The sequence below is a fragment of the Coptis chinensis genome, chromosome 4, assembly GCF_015680905.1.
Source record: "Coptis chinensis isolate HL-2020 chromosome 4, ASM1568090v1, whole genome shotgun sequence".
In the NCBI taxonomy this organism is placed as follows: Eukaryota; Viridiplantae; Streptophyta; class Magnoliopsida; order Ranunculales; family Ranunculaceae; genus Coptis; species Coptis chinensis.
This window is the reverse complement of record NC_141459.1, coordinates 11,202,343-11,227,562: the sequence shown is the minus strand read 5'-3', so window position 1 is coordinate 11,227,562 and position 25,220 is coordinate 11,202,343. Positions and strand designations below refer to the sequence as shown.

General features: G+C 42.6%; 1 protein-coding gene and 1 pseudogene across 2 annotated transcripts; both read left to right on the top strand.

Annotated features, from left to right (window-relative positions):
- The first annotated feature begins 17,467 nt into the window (after positions 1-17,467).
- On the top strand, positions 17,468-21,871 carry LOC147501860 (7-deoxyloganetin glucosyltransferase pseudogene; annotated as a pseudogene). Its single transcript, XR_015220883.1, has 3 exons — positions 17,468-17,514; positions 18,388-18,872; positions 20,790-21,871. The product of XR_015220883.1 is annotated as a 7-deoxyloganetin glucosyltransferase pseudogene (transcript).
- Positions 21,872-22,182: 311 nt separating this feature from the next.
- LOC147501859 (7-deoxyloganetin glucosyltransferase-like) lies at positions 22,183-24,635 on the top strand. The gene is made up of 2 exons (XM_086606874.1): positions 22,183-22,933; positions 23,601-24,635. Exons 1-2 carry the CDS (start codon positions 22,414-22,416, stop codon positions 24,533-24,535), a joined length of 1,455 nt encoding a protein of 484 aa, XP_086463000.1. The 5' UTR covers positions 22,183-22,413; the 3' UTR covers positions 24,536-24,635.
- The last annotated feature ends 585 nt before the right edge of the window (positions 24,636-25,220 follow it).

Sequence of the window (25,220 nt, the reverse complement as noted above, 5' to 3'; positions counted from 1 at the left end):
ACCGCAACATGAATGTTACACTCTCACCAGAATGTTAATGTTACACTTCATTACGACCGCAATATGAATGTTGCACTATCAATTAGAATGTTTCACTTCATTCACGATCGCAACATGAATGTTGCATTCTCAATTAAAATGTTGCACTATCAATTCATTTAATTACAACATGAATGTTGCACTCCACGACATCATTTACTTAATCCAAATATGAATGTTGCAATATCGGTTAGAATGTTGCACTATCAATTATGATCAAAATACATGAATGTTGCACTCTTAATTACAATTGCAACACAAATAATTTCACAGATATAAATTCCATTATAACAAATGAAAAAAAAAAACTAACTTGAATAATCTCAAATGAGTATCTAACATTCAATAAAAAGAATACAATGAGTATCAATTTCTCATTAATAAATGTCGAAGACTATACTTAAAAATCTCAATTAAGATAACAAAAAAATATGGTTTGTCGAGAACATCAAAACCCGATCACAGACTAACGAATCACACCGGTGCTTTCAATTTTTTTCTTCTTGAGTCTACCAGGACCAATCTTTGGACTACACGGATAAACCGTAGGAAAATCAAGCATATGTCTTAGCATAGAACCATTCGAAACTGGCTTGATAGAATGTGAGTAACATTGCCTGAATGCGATCACTGTATATCCTTCATCAATGTAGCTATAAAAGGAATCACCCTTACTACCAATACAAGCGATAACAAGTATGCAAGGGAAATTATCGACACACTAATAGTTACAAGTACATGATCTATTCATTAAATCAACTGAATGAATGACGTCGCTATGAACTAGAAACTGATTTTCATTTGATCTAACCACCCTCAAAGTCCTTATAGCTTCAACCTCTATCTCCATTTTTGGACATAAAACGGAATTCCATTTCATAGACTCCTCCAATCTGTTCCAAGTCATTTCTATCATCTTTTCCATGATTCCAAAAAGCATAGGAATAATAGGCAGGAAGCGCTCTTTAGTGATCCATATCATTCATTGAAACATTCGATCAGTTAGTGTCGAGCACATGTATCTTACCATATCTAGCACTGTGAAAGTATGCATTTGCCCAATTTTCCAATCTAATATCTTTCGCCAAAAACCTTTGCACAGAAAACCGTCATGTTTCTTCAACTTTTCAAAGACAAGGCAAAAATTCATGATGAGAAGCTATATAAGCACAATCGAAAAATAGCTTCACAACATATTTTCTCAATTTGTTATCTTTCTCAGATAACATAACCAACATTGTTCTTCAAGTGCCAAAAACAATATGAGTTAAATGACCTTGAAAACACAATTAGAATATTACACAATGTATTCAACGTATAACTTTACAAAGTATGTAGTAACAATATCAATAATTCAAAGTAAAGAAAATCAGATATTAAATTAAACAATCAATATATATAGCAACCGCTTGAAATCACAGGAGTATGCAATAAAACTAATCTACATAAAGGGGAAATGCTTCATTTGTAATGAAATCCAAAAAGTTAATCAATACCAAATTTCAAAGGTTATTTTGAAACCCAAAATCATAAATAATAAAAACACTCATTTTTTTAGAACGATTAGAGGAAAAAAAGAGAGTGGGGAGAAAAGAAGATGGAGAGGCAAAGTGATTACTTTGATTGTGGGAGATGCGAAGGTCGACAGCTAGTGTATGTTGGAGTGTGGTGATGAAGATATATTTTGAGAAGAGAGGTATTTGTGAGGAAAAACTTGAAAAGGGTAAAATGGGCATTTTGAATAAATGAAACACAAAGAAAAGACTTAAACTAGAAATTTACCGAAGTTGGAACCTTTATTTCACATTTCAAAAAATCGGGTGGGCTTTAGGTGTAATTAATAAAGTCAATGGGTTTTAAGCTAATAAAGACCGGAATTAGGGTTTTAAACCTAGTTTTATGAAAAAAAAAAAAAAAAGGCTCCTATTACTAGGGCTGGCAATGGATCGGGTAAGAACCGATATTCGATCCGGTCCGAACCAATAAAAACGAGTCTGGATCAGGTAGTTAGTATATTGGACCGGTTTTAGGTTTTAAAAATCAGAACCGGACTCTAATTGGATTGGTTCTGGATTAAGTATGTACCGAACCATTATAGGCCTGATCCAATTAAAATTTTTAGTCTTATTTTCCTAATTTTCTTCCACCATATATTTCTATTACCTTATACAACATTGCAATATTTAAAGTTCCAAAATAAGATATGCAAAATACATATGTAATATTACAATATTTTTTTACATAATAAAAAGATGGTTTCTATATATCTAAAGAAAAATCCTCCCTTACAAATTTGGATTTCAAATAATTCATTATGTCTTTTGGATTTGTGTACCTTGTTTTTGTGTTTAGCAAAAAAAAAAATATTTAATATTTATATAACGAAAATTAGGATCCAATTATAAAAAACTCAGTTCACCGAGTTGAAATTGAGCTTATTGGTTCGGAACGGATCGGATCTGGAATCAAAAAAAAGTTTTCGGTTCGATTCTGGTTCTCTAACTCAAATATCCGTTCGGGTCGAGTCCGGTTCTGGGTATGTATTGTTGAAAAGCAGATCGATTTTGGATTTGCATATATCCGGACCGATCCAACCCATTGCCAGCCCTACCTATTACTGAAGGACCCCATATTGTGTTGGGCAGACTCTAAAAAAAAACAATTATTACAAGTGTGTTATTAGTCTTAAAAAATTCAAAAAAAAAACAAATATTACAAGTGTGCCATTGGTCTCAAAAAATTGAACGACCCGACTAGGTCGTTCATTGTGCAAACCCAACGATATGGTCACACCGGTGTGGCCACATCGTTGGGGACTCAGTCCAAACGGTGTGACCACATCGTTTGAGACTTAGTCCAAACGGTGTGGCCACACCGGTCAAGAGGCCAAAAAACAGAACTTTATATTTTTTCAAAGTTCAAATCCCAAACGGTGTGGCCGTTTGGACTAAGTCTCCAACGATATAACGATATGGCTACACACGTTTGGACTAAGTCTCAAAGCGGTGTGGCCACATCGTTGGGGACTTAGTCCAAACGGTTTCGTTGGAGACTTAGTCCAAACGATGTGGCCATTACCGTTTGGGATTTAACTTTGAAAAAATATTAAAGTTCCGCTTTTTTCCTTTGACGAAGCTTGGACTAAGTCTCAAACGCAAAAACGTAACTTTATATTTTTCAAAATTCAAATCTCATTAAACACCGTTTGGATAAAGTCTCAAACAATGTGGCCATTGTTTGGGATTTAGTCAAACGATATACACCGCTTGATCGAGTCCCAATGATGATGGCTACACCGTTTAAGACTTAGTCCAAACGGTGTGGCCACATCGTTGGAGACTCGATCAAACGGTGTGGCCACATCGTTAGGTTTGTCAATGAACCGCGAATATATCGTTTAAAACTGGAAGCTGAATTCAATTTTTTTGGGATTCAATGACACACTTTTGTAATATTTGTTTTTTTTTCAATTTTAATTAAATGACACACTTGTAATAACTGTGTTTTTTTTGGAGTCTGCCCAACACAATATGGAGTCTGTCAATAATAAATACAAAAAAAAATGGTCTGTTTATCCTTGCTGATGTCAACAAGACACATCATTGTGTTGGTTGATTGTCTTAATTTGGCGAGTCGGTGTAGAATTACTCTCCCAAATGGTGTTGTTATGGACATTTAAATGTATCATGTATGTAGTGTCGTTTGTTTTTTACATTTTCACCAACTCATCAACAAAGAGTTTGTGTCATTAAATTGGAAACTCACTTGTAAATGCATTCAATCAATTAAGTAATTTGAATTTATATATTTTTGTATATATATATATATGTATTATTTACAATAAATTTGTGTTATCACGCAGTTTATATTTAATTATGTTTTCTATTTTCAATAATTAGAATAAAAAAAATATGTTATGTTCTTCACTAATATTCAAGACGACCATCATATCTTCTATCCCGCTCATGGGAAGTTAATATGGTAGTCTTTACCACTTTAGCTACAATTTTTACCGACTCATGAGATTTGGGAAGAACAATAAGAAACACTAATTAAATACATCAAAATTATGGCGAAGAGTTCATTTTTAATTGGTGCATAAAACCAACTAAACTCGGCCATAGAAGTTGAAATTCAAGGTCATGACATAGAATTTGGGAACATATCTTGCTCACACTAGAAGACAAGTCTCGTAAGTACTTGTTAAAGTCAGAAGAAAGAACAGAAAAACAAGTGCACCTGCAACGGAGTGCCAGTACTCGTATAGTCAATTAATCGTATACTACCGGAATTTGTACTACGTACGGCAAGTTCGAATTAGTGGACAGCAGAAGACCATCTCTTTTGAGGTAACAATTGTAAGATCATCATCACCACACCCCACCCCACCCCACCGCTAAACCACTTGTCCCCTGTTAGGCAGAATTACCAGAACCACTTGTCCCTGTTAGGCAGAATTACCAGAAGATTGAATAGACTATTAACTAGGGGCGGGAATTTGGCCCTAAGACCCTAACCCGGCCCTAACCGACCCGACCCTAAGTCCTATAAAGCCCTCACAACTAAAGCCCTCCAGCCCATAGGGGCCGCCCCCCTAATGCCTTCTAGGGAGAAATAAAATTCTAAAACATAACATCCTAATAAACCAAGCCCTAACCAAGCCCTAACCTACCTATTTCATACTTTCACTATAAATACACATACCATAATTGTCAACTCTTTTGTTAAATATTTTTAATTAAAATAACATTGTCCTTTCAAATTTATCACTTACACCCAAGACTTCCAATAACTTATTTTATATAACAAAACTTTAACTTAAAGCAATTATGTAACAATGAAGAGCACTTTAATAAAAAAAATAGACTTTATTCCTTTGATCATCAAGTCAAAGTCCATAACTTATTATTCTCAATTTCTTTTCTCACTTATTTCTTATAAATTATATTTTTATTCACATCCAAAATCAAGTCTAAAACTAAATATTTCCTTCCACACCATTAAAAGAAAATACTGAGAGCGGAGAGTTCATTTGTAACATAAAACCAAAAACAACCTTTGTCGGGAAAAATAACATTTGTAATCTCAAACCTTTCTCCATCACTTGTTCAAAAGTCAATATTTTCATTTCCATATACAAAGCTTGAATCACTTTTAAATTGTAAGAAAGGTAATATTATATTTGTTTGAATCTATTATAGAAAATAATTTATGATATTACAAATAGTTTAACAACTTCCATGACCATTAACCAAAACTATATGTTTCTTCTTTATATATATTACTTCTTCCTTTAAAATGATAATATAATTATTTGTCTATGTATTTCAATGTTAAATGTAATTTTAGTGAGGTTTGAGTAAAGAAGAACAACAAATTCAACTCTCGATGTACTTGAATTCATTAGATTGTGGATGTGCATTTAAAATTTTGGACTTATACAGATTATTACTAGATTGGTTGGACTTTGAGTTTGTAGATTATTGTACATTTTGTAATATAAATGAGTTTTAAAACCGATGTAGTAAAAAAAAAAATATATAGGCCCCTAAAGCCCGACCCTAAAGCCGAATCCACTAAAGCCTTTAAAGAGGGCTAGTCGGGTCGAGGCTTGAGGTTTCGACTTGTGACCCGCCCTATGTCATTTTAGGGCGGCCGTGAATAATATCTTAAGGGCTTTAAATGTTTAGGGCCGGGCTAGCCCGACCCGGCCCATTGCCCACCCCTACTATGAACTCTACATTAGAAGCTCAAAAACCTCATGCTTTGTAAATTCCTTTTCCAGCCCAAGGCAATTGTAGGGGAGCAATATCCCCATTAAGGAACATTGCATACGAAACATAAGCGATCTCAATACAACGACCTCCAGGACCGATCTATGAAGCAGCTCTCTAAGAAACATTGCATACACGACTTCAATACATCGACCTCCAAGACCGACTGCGAGCGTCTTTTTTGTATAGGTGGTACGCTAAAAACTCACCCCGAGACATCACAATGCAAAAGTGATCATCGAGATCGAACGCCTTCGGATAAATAAGGCATACCCCATCATATGTAATCATGACCAAAATCTTACCTTCATCGAAAAATGGGGTTACCTCACCCACTCCCAATCGAAAACAACTAAAAATAACCTCCTCCCTACACTTGTCCACCGGGTCCCCGTGTCCCAAAAATCCAAGCCCCTAAAGCCTATAAATACCACCTAATGGAACTACGCCGGACTCGATTCTTCTCTCCCCAAAAAGAGATCAAGAGAAGATATCGCAAATTCGAGAGCTAACTTCGGTCTAATCCGAACCATAACCACCCCTTTACCTACAATGAATCGAAAACCTAAACGATCCTCTACATTGGGCCACTGCGTGGTTTCGATTATTTGAGAACCACCTTAAATCGGGCTCATCCATCACCAATTCTCAAGCCCACGAAGCATGGTCACCTCGAAGCTCAAGTCCAAAGACCTTGCCCACCAAATAGAATAACGAATGAGAGCATTTCCTTGCTCGTGGGAGGAAAATGCTACTTTTACGAAGCTCGGTGGATAGTTACCAAAGAACAACAAGTAGGTAACGGAGTAGAGAATCCGGCATCAACGACGTTAATCAATAGATTAACGAAGTTATCACAAAGGATTGGTCGAACGCCAGTAAAGAAGGATTCGACACAGTTATTGCACAAGATGCTTAAAACATATCGCTGCAAGCGTCTCGCTTCAGCAGAGGTCCTCAATAAACCCTCTCCACAAGACTTTATCCACCCACGCTTTCCCATGTACGATGGCAAAGACGCGTGCCACGGGTCGGCATGTAGCTCGCTACATTCGAGTTTGGCACTTTACACTCTCCCGAAGTTTGATCATCTCCACCGCAGATTATTTCCGGCCGGTCCTCGATGATGCTCTTGATTGGTTCTTTTCAATCGAATCGATTCTATAAAACCTTCAACAAATTTTATCGATTTGTTCGCCCGGCCAAGACGCCCACAACAACAGCGGAAGAAGGCGATCTTGATTCTTTGTTTCAATTATCATTCAAGGAAGATGAAACTATTCGTGAGTTCCTAGGACGGTTCAAGGCCGAACTCGGTTGCGTATGGAAAGCGCTTTGAAAGAATCTTTCGCCATTAATCGGCCTTTTCCAATGCTTGCCGAAAGCGTGAATAATCGACCTCTCCGTGTCGTTGATGAAGAAACGCCGTAGACAATCGTCCCGAGCTCTACGCCAAGGTGGACAAGTACATCAAGTTGCAGAAACTTTGAAACTCCACGGCTTAGACGAGAACCGGAGGTGGCAGCGCCAGATCGCATCTCCACGGGCCAAGAAGCAGCTTTTAGGTCGCTTATACCAAAAGCCGCGCATCTCGATTAGACAACGCCAGAGTTCGCTATCCCGACGCCCCCCCGCCATACATTCTCAAGATTAAGCGAGCCCCATTCTTCCTACCGATGTGAGGCAACCAAAGAGATCGACTGACAAGCCATTTTACGCGATTTCACAAATGCAAAATGCCATGAAACCGATGCATCTTTGGGGCTTAAACATTATCTCCGTGGATCTAGTGGAAGCCGCCATATAAAACAAGACACTAGCATTCCCGACGGTGACTTGCGTCACAAACTGATGGCTCGCCGAGTACGCAGTCGATCTCCACCTCGCCGTCACTACCAAGAGGTTCAAGCTCGTCCTCGCAGCAGAGGACGTCCACGAGATCGTTCAGCGCCACGAAATGGCGAAAGACTCATCCGATCGCGGACAATGATCGAACTATTCACGCCATTACTTTCCTGACGATTCCGTAACCTCATCTAGAGAGAAAAGACGTCGTGTCGGCGCTCTTCAGGAAGTCTATCACTTCATTTCACAGGTAGCTCACGCCCCGCTGGTTCGTGTCGCAAGCAGCAGCGATATCATTTTCATGGAGGCCGACTTAAGCAAAGTCCGCCTTCCTCATAATGATGCATTGGTAGTCCATGTCAAAATTAGCGACCGGATACCAAGCACGCCCCGATCGACCCGGCCAGCCTCTGTGACATCTTGTTCTACCACACCATGCAAGAGATGAACCTTTCCAAGTCCGGCCCTCGTGACCTCGATCGCCCCTTTTACGGGTTCAATGGTTCCGTGGCCGATCCCATTGGTGATATTATACTTCCAAAGGTCGGTGGGATCTAGAGAGGACAAGATCACCGCAATACACGGCTCTACGCTCTAGACAAAGAAGTCGCCATACAATGCCATACTCGGACGACGCTTGATCCATCGATGCAAGCGGTAATCGTCAACGCCACATCAAGTTCTCCGCTTCCCGGGACCTGTAGGAATGATGGAACTTAGAAGCAATCACCTTTGAAGCGCACCATTGTAACCGATCATGTCAACAAGTGAGATCGCCTGCGAACCGACCCCGCCACACATGAACCCACCAAGCTACAATAATGGCACATGACTTAGTTGCCGGTTCCAAATTCCGAATCGCCAAGCGTAACGGGGCTCTAGCAAGCAGATTTTCTCTCCACGCAGATACCCGCGACTCGCCCCGAAGTCCTTACCGCCAAAGAAAGGATTCCAAAGATTGATCCAACGCCGAGAACTTCGTCGCTAGAATATCGAGGTCGCCTCACCGTGTTAGGCGCCACGATGACGCAGCAGCCACACCATCAATGTGCATGCAGCCAGGTCCCACTCCCCAGGTCGTGGGTATCCCCGCGGCGTTACGCATTGTCGCTTCCACCCTCCGGCCGGTCGTATGTCGTCCCACAAAGTGTTCAGACTCCCCCCGATAGCAAATCGCCAAAGCCGGCCATCCGTGCATGCAAACTCCAATGGCGAAGAGAAAAAGTGAACCTAGGCACTGAAGACGACCCCAAGTTTGTATATGTAGGGGCTAACCTCGACCCCACAATCAGGACCCACCTTGTAAATTTCTTATCTATGAATAAAGATGTTTTTGCTTGTTCATATATTGATGTGCCCGGAATAGATCCCGCAATCGGATGCCATAAATTAAATGTTCATCCCAATGCCAGACCAGTTCGACAACAACCCCGCCGACTATCCCTGCGTTTTCAAAAAGCCATCAACGACGAGGTCGACAAACTAAAGCAAGTCGGTTTTATCAGAAAAGTAGACTATCCGGAGTGGATCGCTAACATAGTGGCAGTACCCAAAAAGAACGGAATAGCGGTTTTACGCTACGATTTTACGAAATGTAAATCAGGCCACACCAAAAGACAGTTTTCCCTTACCTCGTATTGACCGACTTGTCGACCAGACCTGTGGTCATGAGCTTCTCTCCTTCATGGACGCGTACAGTGGGTACAACCAAATCCCACTCGCAAAGGAGGATCAAGAGAAGACCTCTTTCATTACAGAGCAAGGGATCTATTGTTACAACGTTCTCCGCTCGCCTTGAAAACGTCGAGCAACGTGATCAACGCCGTCACCGACATGTTCCAAGACATGTTAGGCGATACCATGGAGGTCTACATCGACGATATGGTCGCCAAAAGCAAAAGCCGGTGATCACCTCGACCACCTTGAACAATCGTTTCTAGATTACGCCGCACGGGCATGAAGTCAATCCAGAAAATGCCTTTTTGAGCCGCCCTCCCAAAAATTTTAGGGTATCAAGTGTCTCAAGGGGATCGGGGGAATCCGCACCAGATCCGGCGTTCTTAGACATGCCCGATCCACGCATCGAAGAAACAAATACAGAAATTGTCGCATGGTCACCGCTGCACTCAACCGATTCATATCAATGGCATCCGATAGGTGTAGACCGCTCCTCGCAACTCCTTAAAAGGCGAAGCAGCTCATGGAGCGATCAAGGCTAAGCATTCGCCACTCTCAAAGAGTACCTCACCACGCCTTAGCCTTAGCCAAGCCCGTAGATGGAGAGACTCAAGCTCTATCCGGCAAGATCCGATTTCACCATTAGCTCGGTTCTCTTCAAAGAGGAAAACAATTCAGAAAAACCGATCTACTTCACAAGCAAGACGCCACGACAAATGAAAAGAATTACTCCTTCCTCGAAAAAGCCGTACTTGCTTTTTGTATTCGACACCTAAAGTTCGGCCTTACTTTCAAAGCGATCAAATCAAAGTTCTTACCGACCTCCCATTGAAGAAAATCCTCCACAAAGAAAACAAAACTACTCGAATGGCAGTTTGGGCCGAAGAACTCGGCGAACACCACCTGGAGTTCGTACCACGGATTTCTCAGAAAGGACAGGTCGTCGCCGATTTTCTAGCGGATTTCCCTGTTGATGACCCCAATTGGGAACAAGAAACCGACCTCCCAGATTCGAAAGAGCACATCAAGTCCACTGGTCTCTTTGTAGATGGTTCTAGCAATCCTGGCGGCAGTGGCATAGGGGTTGTATTAGTTTCACCCGATGGAACGGTGATGGAGAAGTCAGTTCGCGCATCGACTTCGCAACTTCCAATAACGAGGCGGAGTACGAGGCGCTGATCAGGGGACTTCGTATGGCGCTGCAGCTCGGTGTCAAAGAGCTCCAAGTCTTTAGTGACTCGCAGCTGGTTGTTCGCCAGGTTGCAAAAGAGTACACTACCCATGAAGGTAATCTTTCAAAATATCTTCAGGTCGTTCATCAATTATTGCCTTCTTTTGAGCAGGTACACATACATCATTTCTTGCGTGATTTAAACCGGCCATGCGGACGGTTTAGCTTACCTAGCAACCCGCACTCGAAGCCGCACCCCAAGACAACTACTTATAGAAGTAGTCGATCGACCCGCGCATCAAGTCGAAAGCACACCCCCTCGACAATAAGCGACCTATTCCCTCTCTCCGCCAGTCAGTTGAGTCAAACATGGATGCAGCCTCTCATCGACTATATCCAGCACGGCGCGCTCCCTGAGGAGCGTACCAAGGCTAAGCAGATCCCCTATCAAGCACGACGTTATTGTTTGTTCCATAACAAATTGTTCAGGAAATCCGCTGGTGGCCCACACTTGCGGTGCATCACTCCAGAGCAGGGTTAGTTAGTTTTCGCAGAGATCCACGAAGGAGAATGTGGAAATCATGCCGGCGGTCGCTCTTTAGCCCATAAGGCCATTTCACAAGGATATTTTTGGCCCCGTATGCAGATCGATGCTAAAGCATACGTCCTCAAATGTGTCAAGTGTCAAACATTTGGCCATAATATCATCCAACATGCTCGCAAACTGATCAGTATAGCAAGCCCATGGCCATTCCACATGTGGGGCATGGATATCATGGGACCATTCATTCCACAGAAAAGTACGGGCTTCCGCTTTGTATTAGCTGCAACCGACTACTTCACCAAGTGGGTCGAGGCTATTCCTTTAGCACACGTCAAAGAGTCACATGTCAGAAACTTCATCTGGACTCACATCATCACCAGATTTGGTTTGCCACATACATTAGTAATGGATAATGGGCCTCAGTTCAAAGGCGTAACGGTTAAAGAGTTTCTAGCCAAGTGGAAGATCGTTCACGATTTTCTACTCCACAATGCGCTTCAAAGTAATGGTCGGCGAAGCCCGGTAAACAAAGCAATCTTGGAAAACTTGAAGAAAAATATTGAAAAGAATAAGAGCCAATGGCCAAATCAGTTGAGAATATTCTATGGGCTCACCGCACCACACATACCGATCCAAGACGGGCGAATCACCATTCTCCTTATGTTATGGCACGTAGCCGTAATTCCCACCGAAATGACAATCACTACGACTTCGATCGTAACTTGTCGAGTCGGGACACAACGACTCCGTGTTAGCACGAGAAGTCGACCTGTTGGAGGAAAATCGGGACTTAGCTGCCATCAGAGTCGCATCTTATTAGCAAACTTTGAAGAACTCCTACAACAAGCGAGTTCATCCTAGGTCTTTTCAGCCTGGCGACCTAGTGCTGAAAAAGACGCAAGACGATTCCAAGTTAGCACCCACATGGGAAGGCCCCTACATCGTGGAACGCGTCGTCGGCAATGGATCATACTGGATAAGAACCCAAGAGGGGAAGATGTTGCCTCGACCTTGGAATACCTATCTACTGATTTTTTTTTACCAGTAGCGCCATTTATGTTGTATATCCTTTTGTTCACATTAATGAAAAATAAGTTTCTTGTGTTAACTAATACAATATAATCTATTTACTTGTATTGACAAGTCAAACAGTTTACACAGCATAGATAATCAACACGTTTACTTGGTCCGCCATCCTCAAAAAGAAGACGCTGTCAAGACACGCTAACGCTCTCCTTGAGCATACAACTCTCTCGGAGCTTACACAGCTCTACAAATCTCCAAGTCTTGTTACGCCGAGGACCTATATTTCTAGGATTGACCACACGAGAACGCCTCCGCGAAGTATACAAAGCTCTCTGAGCTTACAGCTCTATGACCTCTCCAAGTCTTGTTACGCCGAGGACCTATATTTCTAGGATCGACCACACGAGAACGCTCTCCGCGAGCATACAGCTCTCTGGAGCTTACATGCTCTACAGCCTCTCCAAGTCTTGTTACATCGAGGACCTATATTTCTAGGATCGACCATACGAGAACGCTCTCCGCGAGCATACAACTCTCTGGAGCTTACAGGCTCTACAGCCTCTCCAAGTCTTGTTATGTCAAGTACCTATATTTCTAGGATCGACCACACGAGAACGCTCTCCGTGCTCGTACAGCTCTCTGGAGCTTACAGGTTCCACAGTCTCTTCACTTATCATTCGTCGAAAACCTATGGTCTAGGGTCGACCACATGAGTACAATACCAATGGGCATAACGCTTATATACGCTAACACGCCCTGTCTAAGCAAGACATTCCCGGCAGCATTACTTATAAATTTAGAAAGAATACACCTAACGAAGAACTCTTCAACCTCGATTCATATCATCTAAGCAGTTCTAGCGCTCTTTACAAACAAGGTGACAAACGAATGACAAGAATAAAGCATAAAAGCAAAGACTTCGCTACCGAGCATTGAACTACAAACCACGCGCATAATAAGCAGGAGAATAGATGCAAACAATCAACAGTAGCCATTACAGCTCATTTTACCGATCTACTGGGGCTACCCAGAAAATCCAGATCGGTACGTATTAAACAAAACAATGAACTGCCACTTCCGTGGAAACCAGTTCACCGGTAGCGAATCGCCGCAAGCCCTCGAAAGTACAAACTCTATTGTTTACTCCCATATAAGAGAGGCCGAATCAACACATCATCACAAATTCCCACAAAGAGAAATACAGTACATCATCAAACATCAGTTAAGACATGCTTATCTTGTGGGGTCGCACTCCTGCCAAAGACCGTGGTCGAAAGCGGACCTCAAAGATCACCCGCGATACCTTGTTCCTCACCTTCACCATCGCCGCCTCTTCAGACATGATATTTCGGCCCAAATAGCGGCATATTCGACACCAAGCCGGGTGTGTATGCTTCCTTTGCCTCATGAAGACCCCCCTTGGCATTTCTTGGCATAAGCAAATACTTTAGCCACCTCCTTATCTAGCTCACCAAGTCCGTAACCCGGTAGCGGCGTTCTCGCAAACAAAGATTCGATATCTCGTTGTCATTACTTCCAAATTCCTTTTCTCCGATCCTCCCGCGATACGTACCGAAAGCTCCACATGAGAGTTATCATCGCCTTCAATGCCTTGCACAACATTCTTCAATCTATCATACCCCGCGAGAAACCGCCTGACCAAAAGTCAATGAGACCGAAAAGACATTCAAACTAGCATAAACGCCTTTAACGATCACGAAGTTTACCGGACAAGCCGCCATATCCATCGTCCCGTCCCGAAGCGTTTTCATGCTTTCATCCTCCACCTCCGCCTTTATCACCATCCAAAGACGGCCCCGTCGGTAGTACTCGCTATGGGGCGAGTGGGAACTACTACCAACAACGCTTTCACGGCGTTTCTTCCCCGCTTTTCCCCATAGTAGTAAACTCGCCCCCCACAACCCTGTGTCGGGAACGAAGTTCTCATCGCTGAATTGATGACTGGTCTCGATCGTCACGCCTCGCATCACCATCGCTCTGCGATGCCGCGATGTTGTTGGCGACCGACCGATCACAACGCCACCAAATTGGACGACCAAATTCCCTAGGTCGCTTTGTCGCCTCGCCCCCACCAAAGCAGCCTTCCGCCGCTTTCCACGGGTCTCCATGCACGTGAGGGGAGAACTCTATCTCCTCCATGACCAGTGGCGAAAGTTTCTCTCGGACGCCTTTTCTTTTACTCCGCTTTCGCATTCGCCATAATTACACCTCCACGAACAAAGAAGACGCAATGGAGTTAAAGACCGGGCGGGATTATGCTTAGCAAGACATGTTCAAAAGAGGAGAGCAACGCTACCTTTCAAAGCAGCGGTAGTGGAAATGCACGCGAAGTCGGAAAGAAGAGAAGCCGAACAAACAAATGCTCAAACACCTTTGGTATTCCGCGAACGCTTTCACTTCTCAAGTAAACATCTTTTCCAAACCACGCCATAATTACCTTGAGACGCGTAAACATCGCCAAGTCGTCCGCCATCATTACCGAGCCGCCATTGCCTTACACGTGGCATTCCCATCAAAGCGATCCGTATCATCGATACAGAAACGCACAAAGAGAAACAAGTGTGCAACATCGCAGAAAGCAAATAACGACCTTCTTTAAACAAAGACTTTCATACATTTCGTTCTTTTAGTCCGGGCCACCGAGACTACTCAGAAATCCAACCCGGCTACGCGTTAACTTAACTTCATATGGTTACCCCGAACTAGTACGGGATACCAACTCATTCAACAAAATAGAATACGAAAATGCAAGAAAGGCGAACCGCCTGTGTTACCCTGTGAAACCAGGTTTTATTGATCGCAAAGATATAAGCCGATAAGAGACATTCAACAAATTTACAACTCGCCTCCCCCCGGCATCACAATTAGTTCTACAGCCTCAAAAGCTTTATCGACCTCCGCATCCCTCCCGTCCACTACGATCGATCGCCATCCGGTTCCAAACTCATCGGTAAAAAGTAAATAAAATCCAGCGACTCGACACACCACCACGCCTCGGCATGATCAAGGAGGAGGCAATCGCCCCACCACCGCCTCCTCGCACTGTTCCAATCGAGGTACCGGACGCCGCGCGCGTCGGTTCCTCCTTCAAAGCCTTGTAATCCGCCTCCAGATCTCAAGTCCGCATCCGGATCATCATAGGCCTTAGTAGGCCCCGAAAGCAACCTTCTTGCGGTGAAGGGCATAATCGCTCACCCTTCCATTTCCACATTCGCGGCGACGAACGCTTCCGCCCTTCTCCTTCTTCTTCCGCTTCGGATCTTCGACGATCTCTTTCAAAGATCTTCGCCAGATTCAGAGTTTCATGAGCCTTCCGCAGGTCCTCAAGCTCCTCACGCTCCATTTTAGCAGCATCCTGCACATTCTTCAGGTCCTCTGACAGCTTCAACACAGACTCTTTATCCGTTTCAAATAATCAAGCTGCGCAATCTCTTTCAACTTTTGAAACCAGCGACAAAGCTGCCATAGTCCACGATATAAACAAATCAAAGCAACGAACATAACAAAACACACTATATCAAAGGACGACAAACCCATTACATCGGACATTGCGCGATTTCCATCCGCCGTATGTTATCCGCCAGTCCCCTCTCATCCAGTTCCTTGCGATTGCCATCTAACGCGATCTCGTTCCAAAGAAGGCCCGATACCTTTTACTCGACTGAACCGCAGCGGTCGATGCTTTATCGTTCACATCAGCGCTCCGTGTTCATCTAAATACACGAACTGGGCCTCCAGGTCATCAGCACTCACAACAGCCTTCCCACTCGCCTTTCGGGGAGCCTTCGCTTTCGCTAGCGGACTGGGTTCCCGTCCTCGTCGAGACGGACTAGATCCCACACCAAAGGTCGCCAAGTCCATGACCTGCCAGCCTCGCCCGACCGACTTCCACCGCTAGCACCCCCACTAGAGCTCTCCCCGTATGCGTCGCGACAACCTTAGCCATTCGAGCCCCCTCTGGCTCAGCCACTTTAACTCTTCTCTTCTCCGACCTGCCCCTGGGACGAGCAGTGAAGGCTACAGTCTCCAGTTCCACAGGAGCGTCAATTGTTAACCCTTCAGGACGAAAACTCGAACTACCAAACCCCTACAAGTATTCACCACCGGGGAGGACGCCGGGGCGCACGCGCCCGATCTCGGTCCTCCCGTGTTATCAGATCAGTTGTAAGCTTCTCCATCACCACCCGCTTCGTTCGACCTAGAGCTCGCTCTTTTTGAGCCTTTCTTTTCTCCCGGATCGCATCACCTCCTTTTTCCTCAAAGAAATGAGCAAATTCCAGAAGCTTCGCTCGTTTTTGTTCTCGACTCAACCGCGCGAACCTTTCTATCTCCCCTCGACGGTTTCGTGTCCGCGACAGAAACTCGCTGCAAAACACAACAAAGAGATGAACCAGTTAGAACAACAGTCGCTCACCCATTAAAGTGTCAAAAGCAAGACAAGCCTACCTACCGGCTAGGCTACACATCCTAGTTCGCAACCTACATCCACTAGCACGAGTTGCCAACTAGCGAACGCGCCTCTTCGTCCCAAGCCTCATTGCTTACACCATCGAAAGCACATCGAACGCTGCGTCGCCATGGTTTGCAAGCTAAAGTTCGATTACCGGACCGCCTCATTACGTAGTGCTCTATTATGTCGACACCCCTACATGTGGTATTCACCATCGCATTCAACAGTCGAACACCTTAAATAGTCGCCAAGTGTTACCAACGAACCGGGTATGGAGATTTCCCACGCTGACTCAAAAAGTCACAAACCAACTTCGAACGGTATCCGCATGTGCGCTTTCTCACCGACCTTCACAGATGATTATTCCACCATTCGAGGATTGTACCTCTCTCACTACTTAACATCTTCACTTTCACCGGGTTCATATATTTCCGTGTCGGGCACATTGATCCCATAAAGCCGCCGCAGTCAAAAACGAAGCTAGCAAAGACGATGCTTCTACCGCTCTTAGGGTAACTTCACTTTCAAGCGCATCTCCCATCGACCCCGACGTACTAGCCACGCCATCTTCCTCGACCCAGATCGACTATTAACCTCATCTACCCTAACTTCTTCATCCACTTCAGTCCCACCACCACCACCACCACTCAACGAGTCTTCATTCTCCTCTTCATACTCTCCGCAGCTCAGTGAAATCTCCCGAACCTCTTCCGAGCGAGTGTCGTCAGAATCCGACATTGTAGTATTTCCTTTTTCTCAAATTACCCAACCTTAAACCCTACAACCTAACACTGACCTACCAACTTAACAAACCCTACTGGAATGAGAAGAAAGCAAAGTGAAAATGAAAAGCAAACAACAACAAAAGCACTCACCTGTAGAGCCCTAGCTTGCGTTTTTGCGGAAGAAGAAACTTGGAAATGTCTTTTGGTTATCCCAAATTTGATTTTGCACAACCGCCTGTTCAGTTCCCCAGAAGTTATGATTACGGCCTATCATATAGCCCACACACGTGTCCAAGGACCTGTCTTTTCATGGGTTCGAATAACGCGGGCGACCGCGACTCCTTTCCAACTGCTATGATTCTCGCACGTCGCGTGCCACGCCCCAATTTTTCTTTCCCGCCAAAACCATCATGCTACAAGATTCGAACTCAGCGCCATCTCAGTCAGAACGATCACCATAGCTCGCTCATGCTTCACCCAAGTGTTGATTCTTCTCTCAGCAGATCACTTGCATGAACACAACCAATCTACTGAGAGGGGGCTGTGTAGGGGAGCAATATCCCCATTAAGGAACATTGCATACGAAACATAAGCGATCTCAATACAACGACCTCCAGGACCGATCTATGAAGCGAACTCTCTAAGAAACATTGCATACACGACTTCAATACATCGACCTCCAAAGACCGACTGTGGAGCAGCTCATTCAGATAGGTGGTGGTACGCTAAAACTCACCGAGACATCACAATGCGGGTATATCGAGACCAACGCCTCGGATAAAGGCATACCCCATCATGTGTAATCATGACCAAAATCTTACCTTCATCGGGAAATGGGGGTTACCTCACCCACTCCCAATCAGAAAACAACTAAAAATAACCTCCTCCCTACACTTGTCCACCAGGGTCCCCGTGTCCCAAAAATCCAAGCCCCCCAAAGCCTATAAATACCACCTAATGGAACTACGTCAGATCTGATTCTTCTCTCCCCAAAAAAGAGATCAAGAGAAGATACGTAGGCAGCCTTCGCCGAGAGCCGAACTTCGGTCTAATCCGAACCATAACCACCCCTTTACCTACAGTAATCAGGAAAAAACCTAAACGATCCTTTACAGCCATGTTAACCCAATTCCTTTTCCAGCCCAAGGCCATGTTAACCCCAGGCTCAAATTAGCCAAGATTCTTCACCACAAAGGTTTTCACATCACGTTTGTCAACACTGAATACAGCCATAAACGTTTACTCGAGTCTAGAGGTCTTGATTCTCTCAACGGTGTGCCTGACTTTCAATTCCGAACAATTACAGATGGTCTCCCACCATCTGATACTAACAGCACCCAAGATGTCCCAGCTCATTGTTTTTCCATGGACAAAAATTGTTAGCCTCGTTTCAAAATCTACTTAACGACCTCGACACAGCCTCTAACATACCGCCAGTCACTAGTATCGTTTCTGATGGAATTATGACCTTCACTCTAGAAGTTGGAGAAGAGTTCAGCATCCCTAATGTCTTCTTGTGGGCAAGCAATGCATGTAGTTCAGCTGGTTTTATGTCATTTCGTGCTCTCAAAGAAAGAGGGATCGTTCACACCATTGAAAGGTAGAAATTACAATTGTTATTAATTATAAATTCAAAGTTTAGAAATAATTTAAGTGGGAAAGTTGATTTCATTACGTTGGCATCGAAGAATCTCAGTTTATGTGAACGTCCTCTACTCCTCTTGAAACTTGAAAGATCATACTAGAGGGGTAAAAGAAAGAAAAAACATGGAGGAACCACAACGCGAAACTCGAGTCCATTTGCGCACCATCGTTGTGCACAGTCCTATTTGTCTGCTTAAAACATGACTTAATTGGACTTTTTTACCTTAAAAAAATATCCTGAAGTTTAATTTAGACTCTATTCAGCCAAAGTAACATATAAGAAGTTAAGAACACATGCACTATGTTAGACTTCAATACGATCAAACAATTTTCTGTTTATAATATATTATCCCTTCATATTAAAATTAGATATTAGCACTTGGCAGTCTTCAACATAAGCCACAAAGCACCCAACAGATCAATTTGCAGGAGGTAACATACTCATATGCATGTGTATCGAGAAGTGAACAAGAGTGCTAGCTGATTATTTAGCAAGGCTTTCTTTAAGTGTTGACGAGAGTTTTATCTATAATGATCCTGACATAAACGCAAATGATGTAAGAGGAGAAGTTTATGTAAGATTATAATCTCCTAATAATACAGGTAAGGGTTTGTCTAACCCTATTAATCCTTTTTTTTCAAAAAACATAAACTTCGTTATCTAATCTCTTTGGGCAGAGATGCCATTAGAGATGTTAGTGTAGAGACAATGTGTTCTACATTAGAGTCAGAGAAACCTCATGCAGTTTGCATACGGGTAATCCAAGCCCCGCTTTGAGGGCAGGCCAACTAGGCAGCAGCATAGGCCCCAGTTTGTTGGTCAAAATTTGGCCCTCCAAATATAATCTTATGCTTATTAGACCATATGTCCACTCAAACATTGGCCCACGACTTTTTGTGTGAAAGACTGTATTTTTTTCTCAATAATATAGACCTATTTTAAAAACTCGCTTTGGGCCTCTCAAAGTTCAGAGCCGGTCTGTGTTAACCCCATGCTCCGAGTAGCCAAACTCATTCATCCCAAAGGCTTTCACAACCTTGTTAATTATTGAGTAAAATCTTAAGCTCGCCTTTGGTCGACTCGATCTCATGGCCCATATTCATGGAAAAGCACCCTTAACTAACTTTCAGTTACAAGTGCCGATCAGCAGTAAAACTTTTGAGTGATGATACTGTAGGTTCGAATCCCGCATCAAAGAGTTACTAACCTCATTTAAAACAAACTTACCAATAAAAAAAAAAGTAAAAAAACTAACATTCAGTTTAAAACAGTCCCAGATTGTCACCCACCATTAGATGCTGCTAGCGAAGACATTCAATTACTTTGTTGCTCTCTGGGAGAAATTGGCCTAGTCCCATTTCAAAATCTCACAACCAATATCAACAACACTTCTAAAGTACCGCCAGTCACTTGTATTGTCTCTGATGGAAATCTGATTTTCACGCTTGATGCTGGAAAAGTGCTTGGAATTCCAAATATCTTGCTGTGGACAAGCAATTGCTTGTACCTCTGTAGGGTTTATACACTTTTGCGCTCTCATTGAAAGAGGGATCTTGTGCCGCTCAAAGGAATATTGTAGATTAGCTAGCTAGTCTCTTATGCCGCTCAAAGGATCTTGTGCCGCTCAAGACTTAAAATCGCTTTTTCTATAGCAGAACTTCAGCTGTCGATTAGATCTTTTCATTTTATTGGCATCTGTATTACTTTTAAAATTGTTTGATTGTGCATCTGCAAATTGTTTAATACATGTGTTGATTTGTCCTGTTTCCATTACTTAAAATGGTTAAACCGATAGATCTAGCATCAAAGTTGATTTTCTAGTTCAAATTATATCATGTATTAGTGTGGTGTTGATTATGCTGGTGTGTGCAGATGAAAGTTATTTAACAAATGGGTATCTGGAGACATCGATCGATTGGATACCAGGACTGAAAAATGTCCGTCTCAGAGACATTCCCACTCTTATCAGAACTACAGATCCTAATGACATTGTGCTCAACTTCATGATAACACAATTAGACAGAGCACGCAAAGCCTCGGCAATCATTCTCAATGCTTTTGATGCTCTTGAGAGTGAAACTTTGGATGCAATCAAGCCCTTATTATCCCCACTTTACACCATCGGACCAATTCATCTGCTGCATCGCCAGCTTTCCGAAAAAGGATAGGATCAAATTTATGGAAAGACGTAGTGTCTTGAATGGCTTGATTCCAAGGAACCTAATTCAGCTATTTATGTCAATTTTGGCAGCATTACCGTCATGACAACTGACCAACTCATTGAATTTGCTTGGGGTCTAGCGAATAGCAAACACGCTTTCTTGTGGATCATTAGGCCCGATTTAGTCGTTGGTGACTCGCCTATTCTTCCAACCGAGTTCATAAATGAGACTAAAGAAAGGGGAATATTAGCAAGTTGGCGTCCTAAAGAATAGGTCCTTAACCACCCTGCCATAGGTGGGTTCTCAACTCATTGTGGGTGGAACCCAACAGTTAAAAGTATATGTGCTGGTGTGCCTATGATATGTTGGCCTTTCTTTGCTGATCAACAAACAAACTATCGATACACTTGTGTACATTGGGGTATAGGCATGGAGATATATTGATAATGATGTGAAGAGAGATGAAGTGGAGAAGCTTGTAAGAGAGTTGATGGAAGGTGATAAAGGTAAGGAAATGAAGAAAAATGTGTTGGATTGGAGAAGAAAGCTGAAGAGGCTGACCTTGTGGGTCTTCTTGCATTAATCTGAACAAATTTGTCGACGAGGTTCTTAATTCCAAAATCTGTATCGGTTGGTATCATACAATACCATTGGGTTAGATCCTTGGAATTTAAGAACTCAAGTAAGACCACTTAGAAAATGGTACGTACATGAACAATTTGTATACTGACTGTTAGTCCTTACTATTAGTCCTTATTGCAGTACAAGTTAATAAATTTGTTGGGTTTTGTAGATCATGCATGTCTGTATTATATCATTTGGACATTTGGCCTGCAGAGTTTATCTCTTTTAAACAGATGTGTTAAAAAAGTTAGTTGTCTTATTAGATTACGGAGCATGAATCTTTTGCAAACTTGTCCTTACTTAACACGGGTCTACATATTTAGCGATTGAGAAGAAATATTCAACTGTTCAATTAAATTCAGTGTACATATCAAGGTCAAACCCAATCTTCTAGTATTTTATAATTCAAGTGGAATCGTCTATCCATGTATAGGATGAAAACAACTCCTGCAATCATGATTCATAAATACTATTTAACCCGGCCAACTGCTCACGTTAGACAATTGTGCGCTACATCGTTGGGAATCCTCGTGGCAATCTATCAATATATCTGTACCCAAAAAAATGTATATATATCTCGAGATTCCGGCCATCAGAGATCAAACAGTAATCTAAGAGGAATGCTAGCACGTGCCAGTATGCCCCCTTACCAGTTTAAATTGATGAGTTCCTTGCCATGACAATTCACAAACACCTATTTAGAGAAAGAGATGGGATCCCAACAAGAAGCCAGAAGACTTCATGCAGTATGCATACCATACCCAGCACAGGGCCATATCGCCCCCATGCTCAAACTAGCCAAGATCCTTCACCACAAAGGCTTTCACATCACCTTTGTCAATACTGACTATAATCACAAACGCTTACAAAACTCTCGGGGTCCTAATTCTCTGAGAGGCTTACCTGACTTTCAATTCCATTCAATCCCAGATGGTCTGCCACCTTCCGCTTCCAACACCACCCAAAACGTCAAAGCTCTCAACGCATCAACTAGAAAAAATTGCTTAGTCCCTTTTCGCAATCTTGTAAATCAATTAAATACCACTTCCTCTTCCATCAACATTCCTCCTGTTTCATGCATAGTTTCAGATGGAGTCATGAGCTTCACTCTTAAAGTTGCAGAGGAACTTGGTATTCCGGAAGTATTATTTTGGACTCCTAGTGTTTGCAGCTTCACAGCATATTTACATTATTATCTTCTCATACAAAGAGGTCTTATACCACTTATAGGTAAAAAGTATATATGAACTTTTTTATATATCTTCAGTTGATCAGGGGGCTTTGTGTTGTCTATTTGGGATACTTCAATGGTATCACAACAGACGAGCTAAAGCGGATGCATGGTTATTGGTTATTACTTATTAGTATGATCTTGTTGTACCAGAGATGTCGTTTTTGTTGAAAAATTAAGCAGTTTGGTCCAGCAATTTCAACCTTCTTTAAAGAAGAACTTAAGTGAATCAGCTTACCAGTTTTCCGCGGTAATTATATATTTATCAAATATAAGGTACAGCATATGTCAATTGTCATGATATAATCAGTTCGTTGTCCAAATGAGCTAATATATGCTGAAAATTTTGTTAAGCAAACACCCAAAGTCAACTAGTCAATCCTTTACATGCATGTCAACTCCCTCAAACTCAAAGGGTGCGCACAAAAAAGAGTACAAACTCCGCAACACAAGGTAATTGGGGCTGAAACCCGGGGAAAACAGTCCATAGTCCTCTGGCTGAAGTTTGGCGCCCTCACTTGTCCGGTCAAACCAGAGGAGTCCCCAGAGACTCGAACTTGAGACGTCTCTTGGGTGTTGTGGTACTCAGACAAGCAACTTGAGCATATATTGTGGTTGTTTACATAATGTAAGCTAATTATTCTTTTTATTTTTCCAATCGAACAGGTGATACTTATCTAACAAATGGAGATCTAGAAATGCCAATAGAATGCATACCTGGAATGAATGATATCCGTTTCAGAGATCTGCCAAGTTCTGCTCGAACTGCAGATGCCAAAGACGACACCATCGACTTTGTCTTGAGTGAAACTGAAAGAACATATGCAGCAAAAGCTATTATTTTCAATACTTTTGATGTATTGGAGCAAGAAGTGTTAAGAGCAATTTCGTTCAAGTTGATTCGGCCTCTTCCACCTATATACACTATTGGTCCACTGCATTTGCTTCTTGGCCAAGTTTCAGGAACTACATTGGATTCTATTCGTTCCAATCTATGGATAGAAGAACCCGAGTGTCTTGAATGGCTTGATTCCAAGGAACCTAACTCAGTTGTTTACGTAAATTTTGGTAGTGTAACAGTCATGACGAGTAACCAACTCAACGAATTTGCTTGGGGCCTTGCTAATACCAATCAAACTTTTTTATGGATTGTCCGACCCGATCTTGTGGTTGGTGACTCGGCGATCCTACCACTTGAATTTGTGACTGAAACACAAGAAAGGGGTCTAGTAGCAACTTGGTGCTCACAAGAACAAGTACTCAGTCACCCTTCTATAGGATGCTTCTTGACTCACAGTGGGTGGAACTCAACTTTAGAAAGTGTGTCTAGTGGTGTGCCTATGATATGTTGGCCCTTCTTTGCCGATCAACATACAAATTGCAGATACTCGTGTAAACATTGGGGTATAGGCATGGAGATCGATAGTAATGTGAAGAGAAAGGAAGTGGAGAGCCTTGTAAGAGAGTTGATGGAGGGAGAGAAGGGTAAGGAGATGAAGATGAAAGCATTGGACTGGAAGAAGAAAGCTGAAGAGGCTACTGCTCCTGGTGGTTCTTCTTACATGAACATTGACAATATGATCAATCAACTATTTAGATGACACGCTTTGGCATTGACCCCAGCTTTACTACCTTCTCTTTGTTGTTCCTGGCCGGATTTGTTTTTCTCATATAAAAATCAATAAACTTCACTTTCTTTTCTCTAAATTGTGGCCACAAAGGGCAAAATTAAGTTCTTCCATGTTAATTGGTGTCAGTGGTTCCTTTAGGGTGTTAATCTTCGGAACATCCAATTCAAGAACAACAATTGTCAATGAGTGCTTACGTACAGAGCCCACAGGAATTTTAGATTGATCTCTAGGTTCTAAAATCACAATGTGGGAATATTTTAGTCTCAAGAGCGGGACTCATGATTTTATGCACGCACGAAGGCTATGCCTCTGCACATCTTGGCGTGCGCCTTTGGACCCTCACTGTAAAAATGAAATATTTCTTGCTCTGCCAGTACAGTAGCATGTCACATGGCAGAGAGATGTTAACAAAGTTTCTCTTGTCTCTTACAACCTTACAGTAAGAGCGGCGGTATTGACACCGGACTAGCACCCGCTACACCATTTGGGCCAAACAGAAACGGATAGGGCCCGTTAGACCTGTTTCAAAATTAGGCTAAAAGTCCAACAGTTTTCTTCACAATTTAGAGACAGGCCTAACAGAAACAGGCTCTAATCCGTTCTTGTTTGGCCTAAATGGTGTAGTGACCCCTTTGGTAAAAAGGTAGGCCACGTG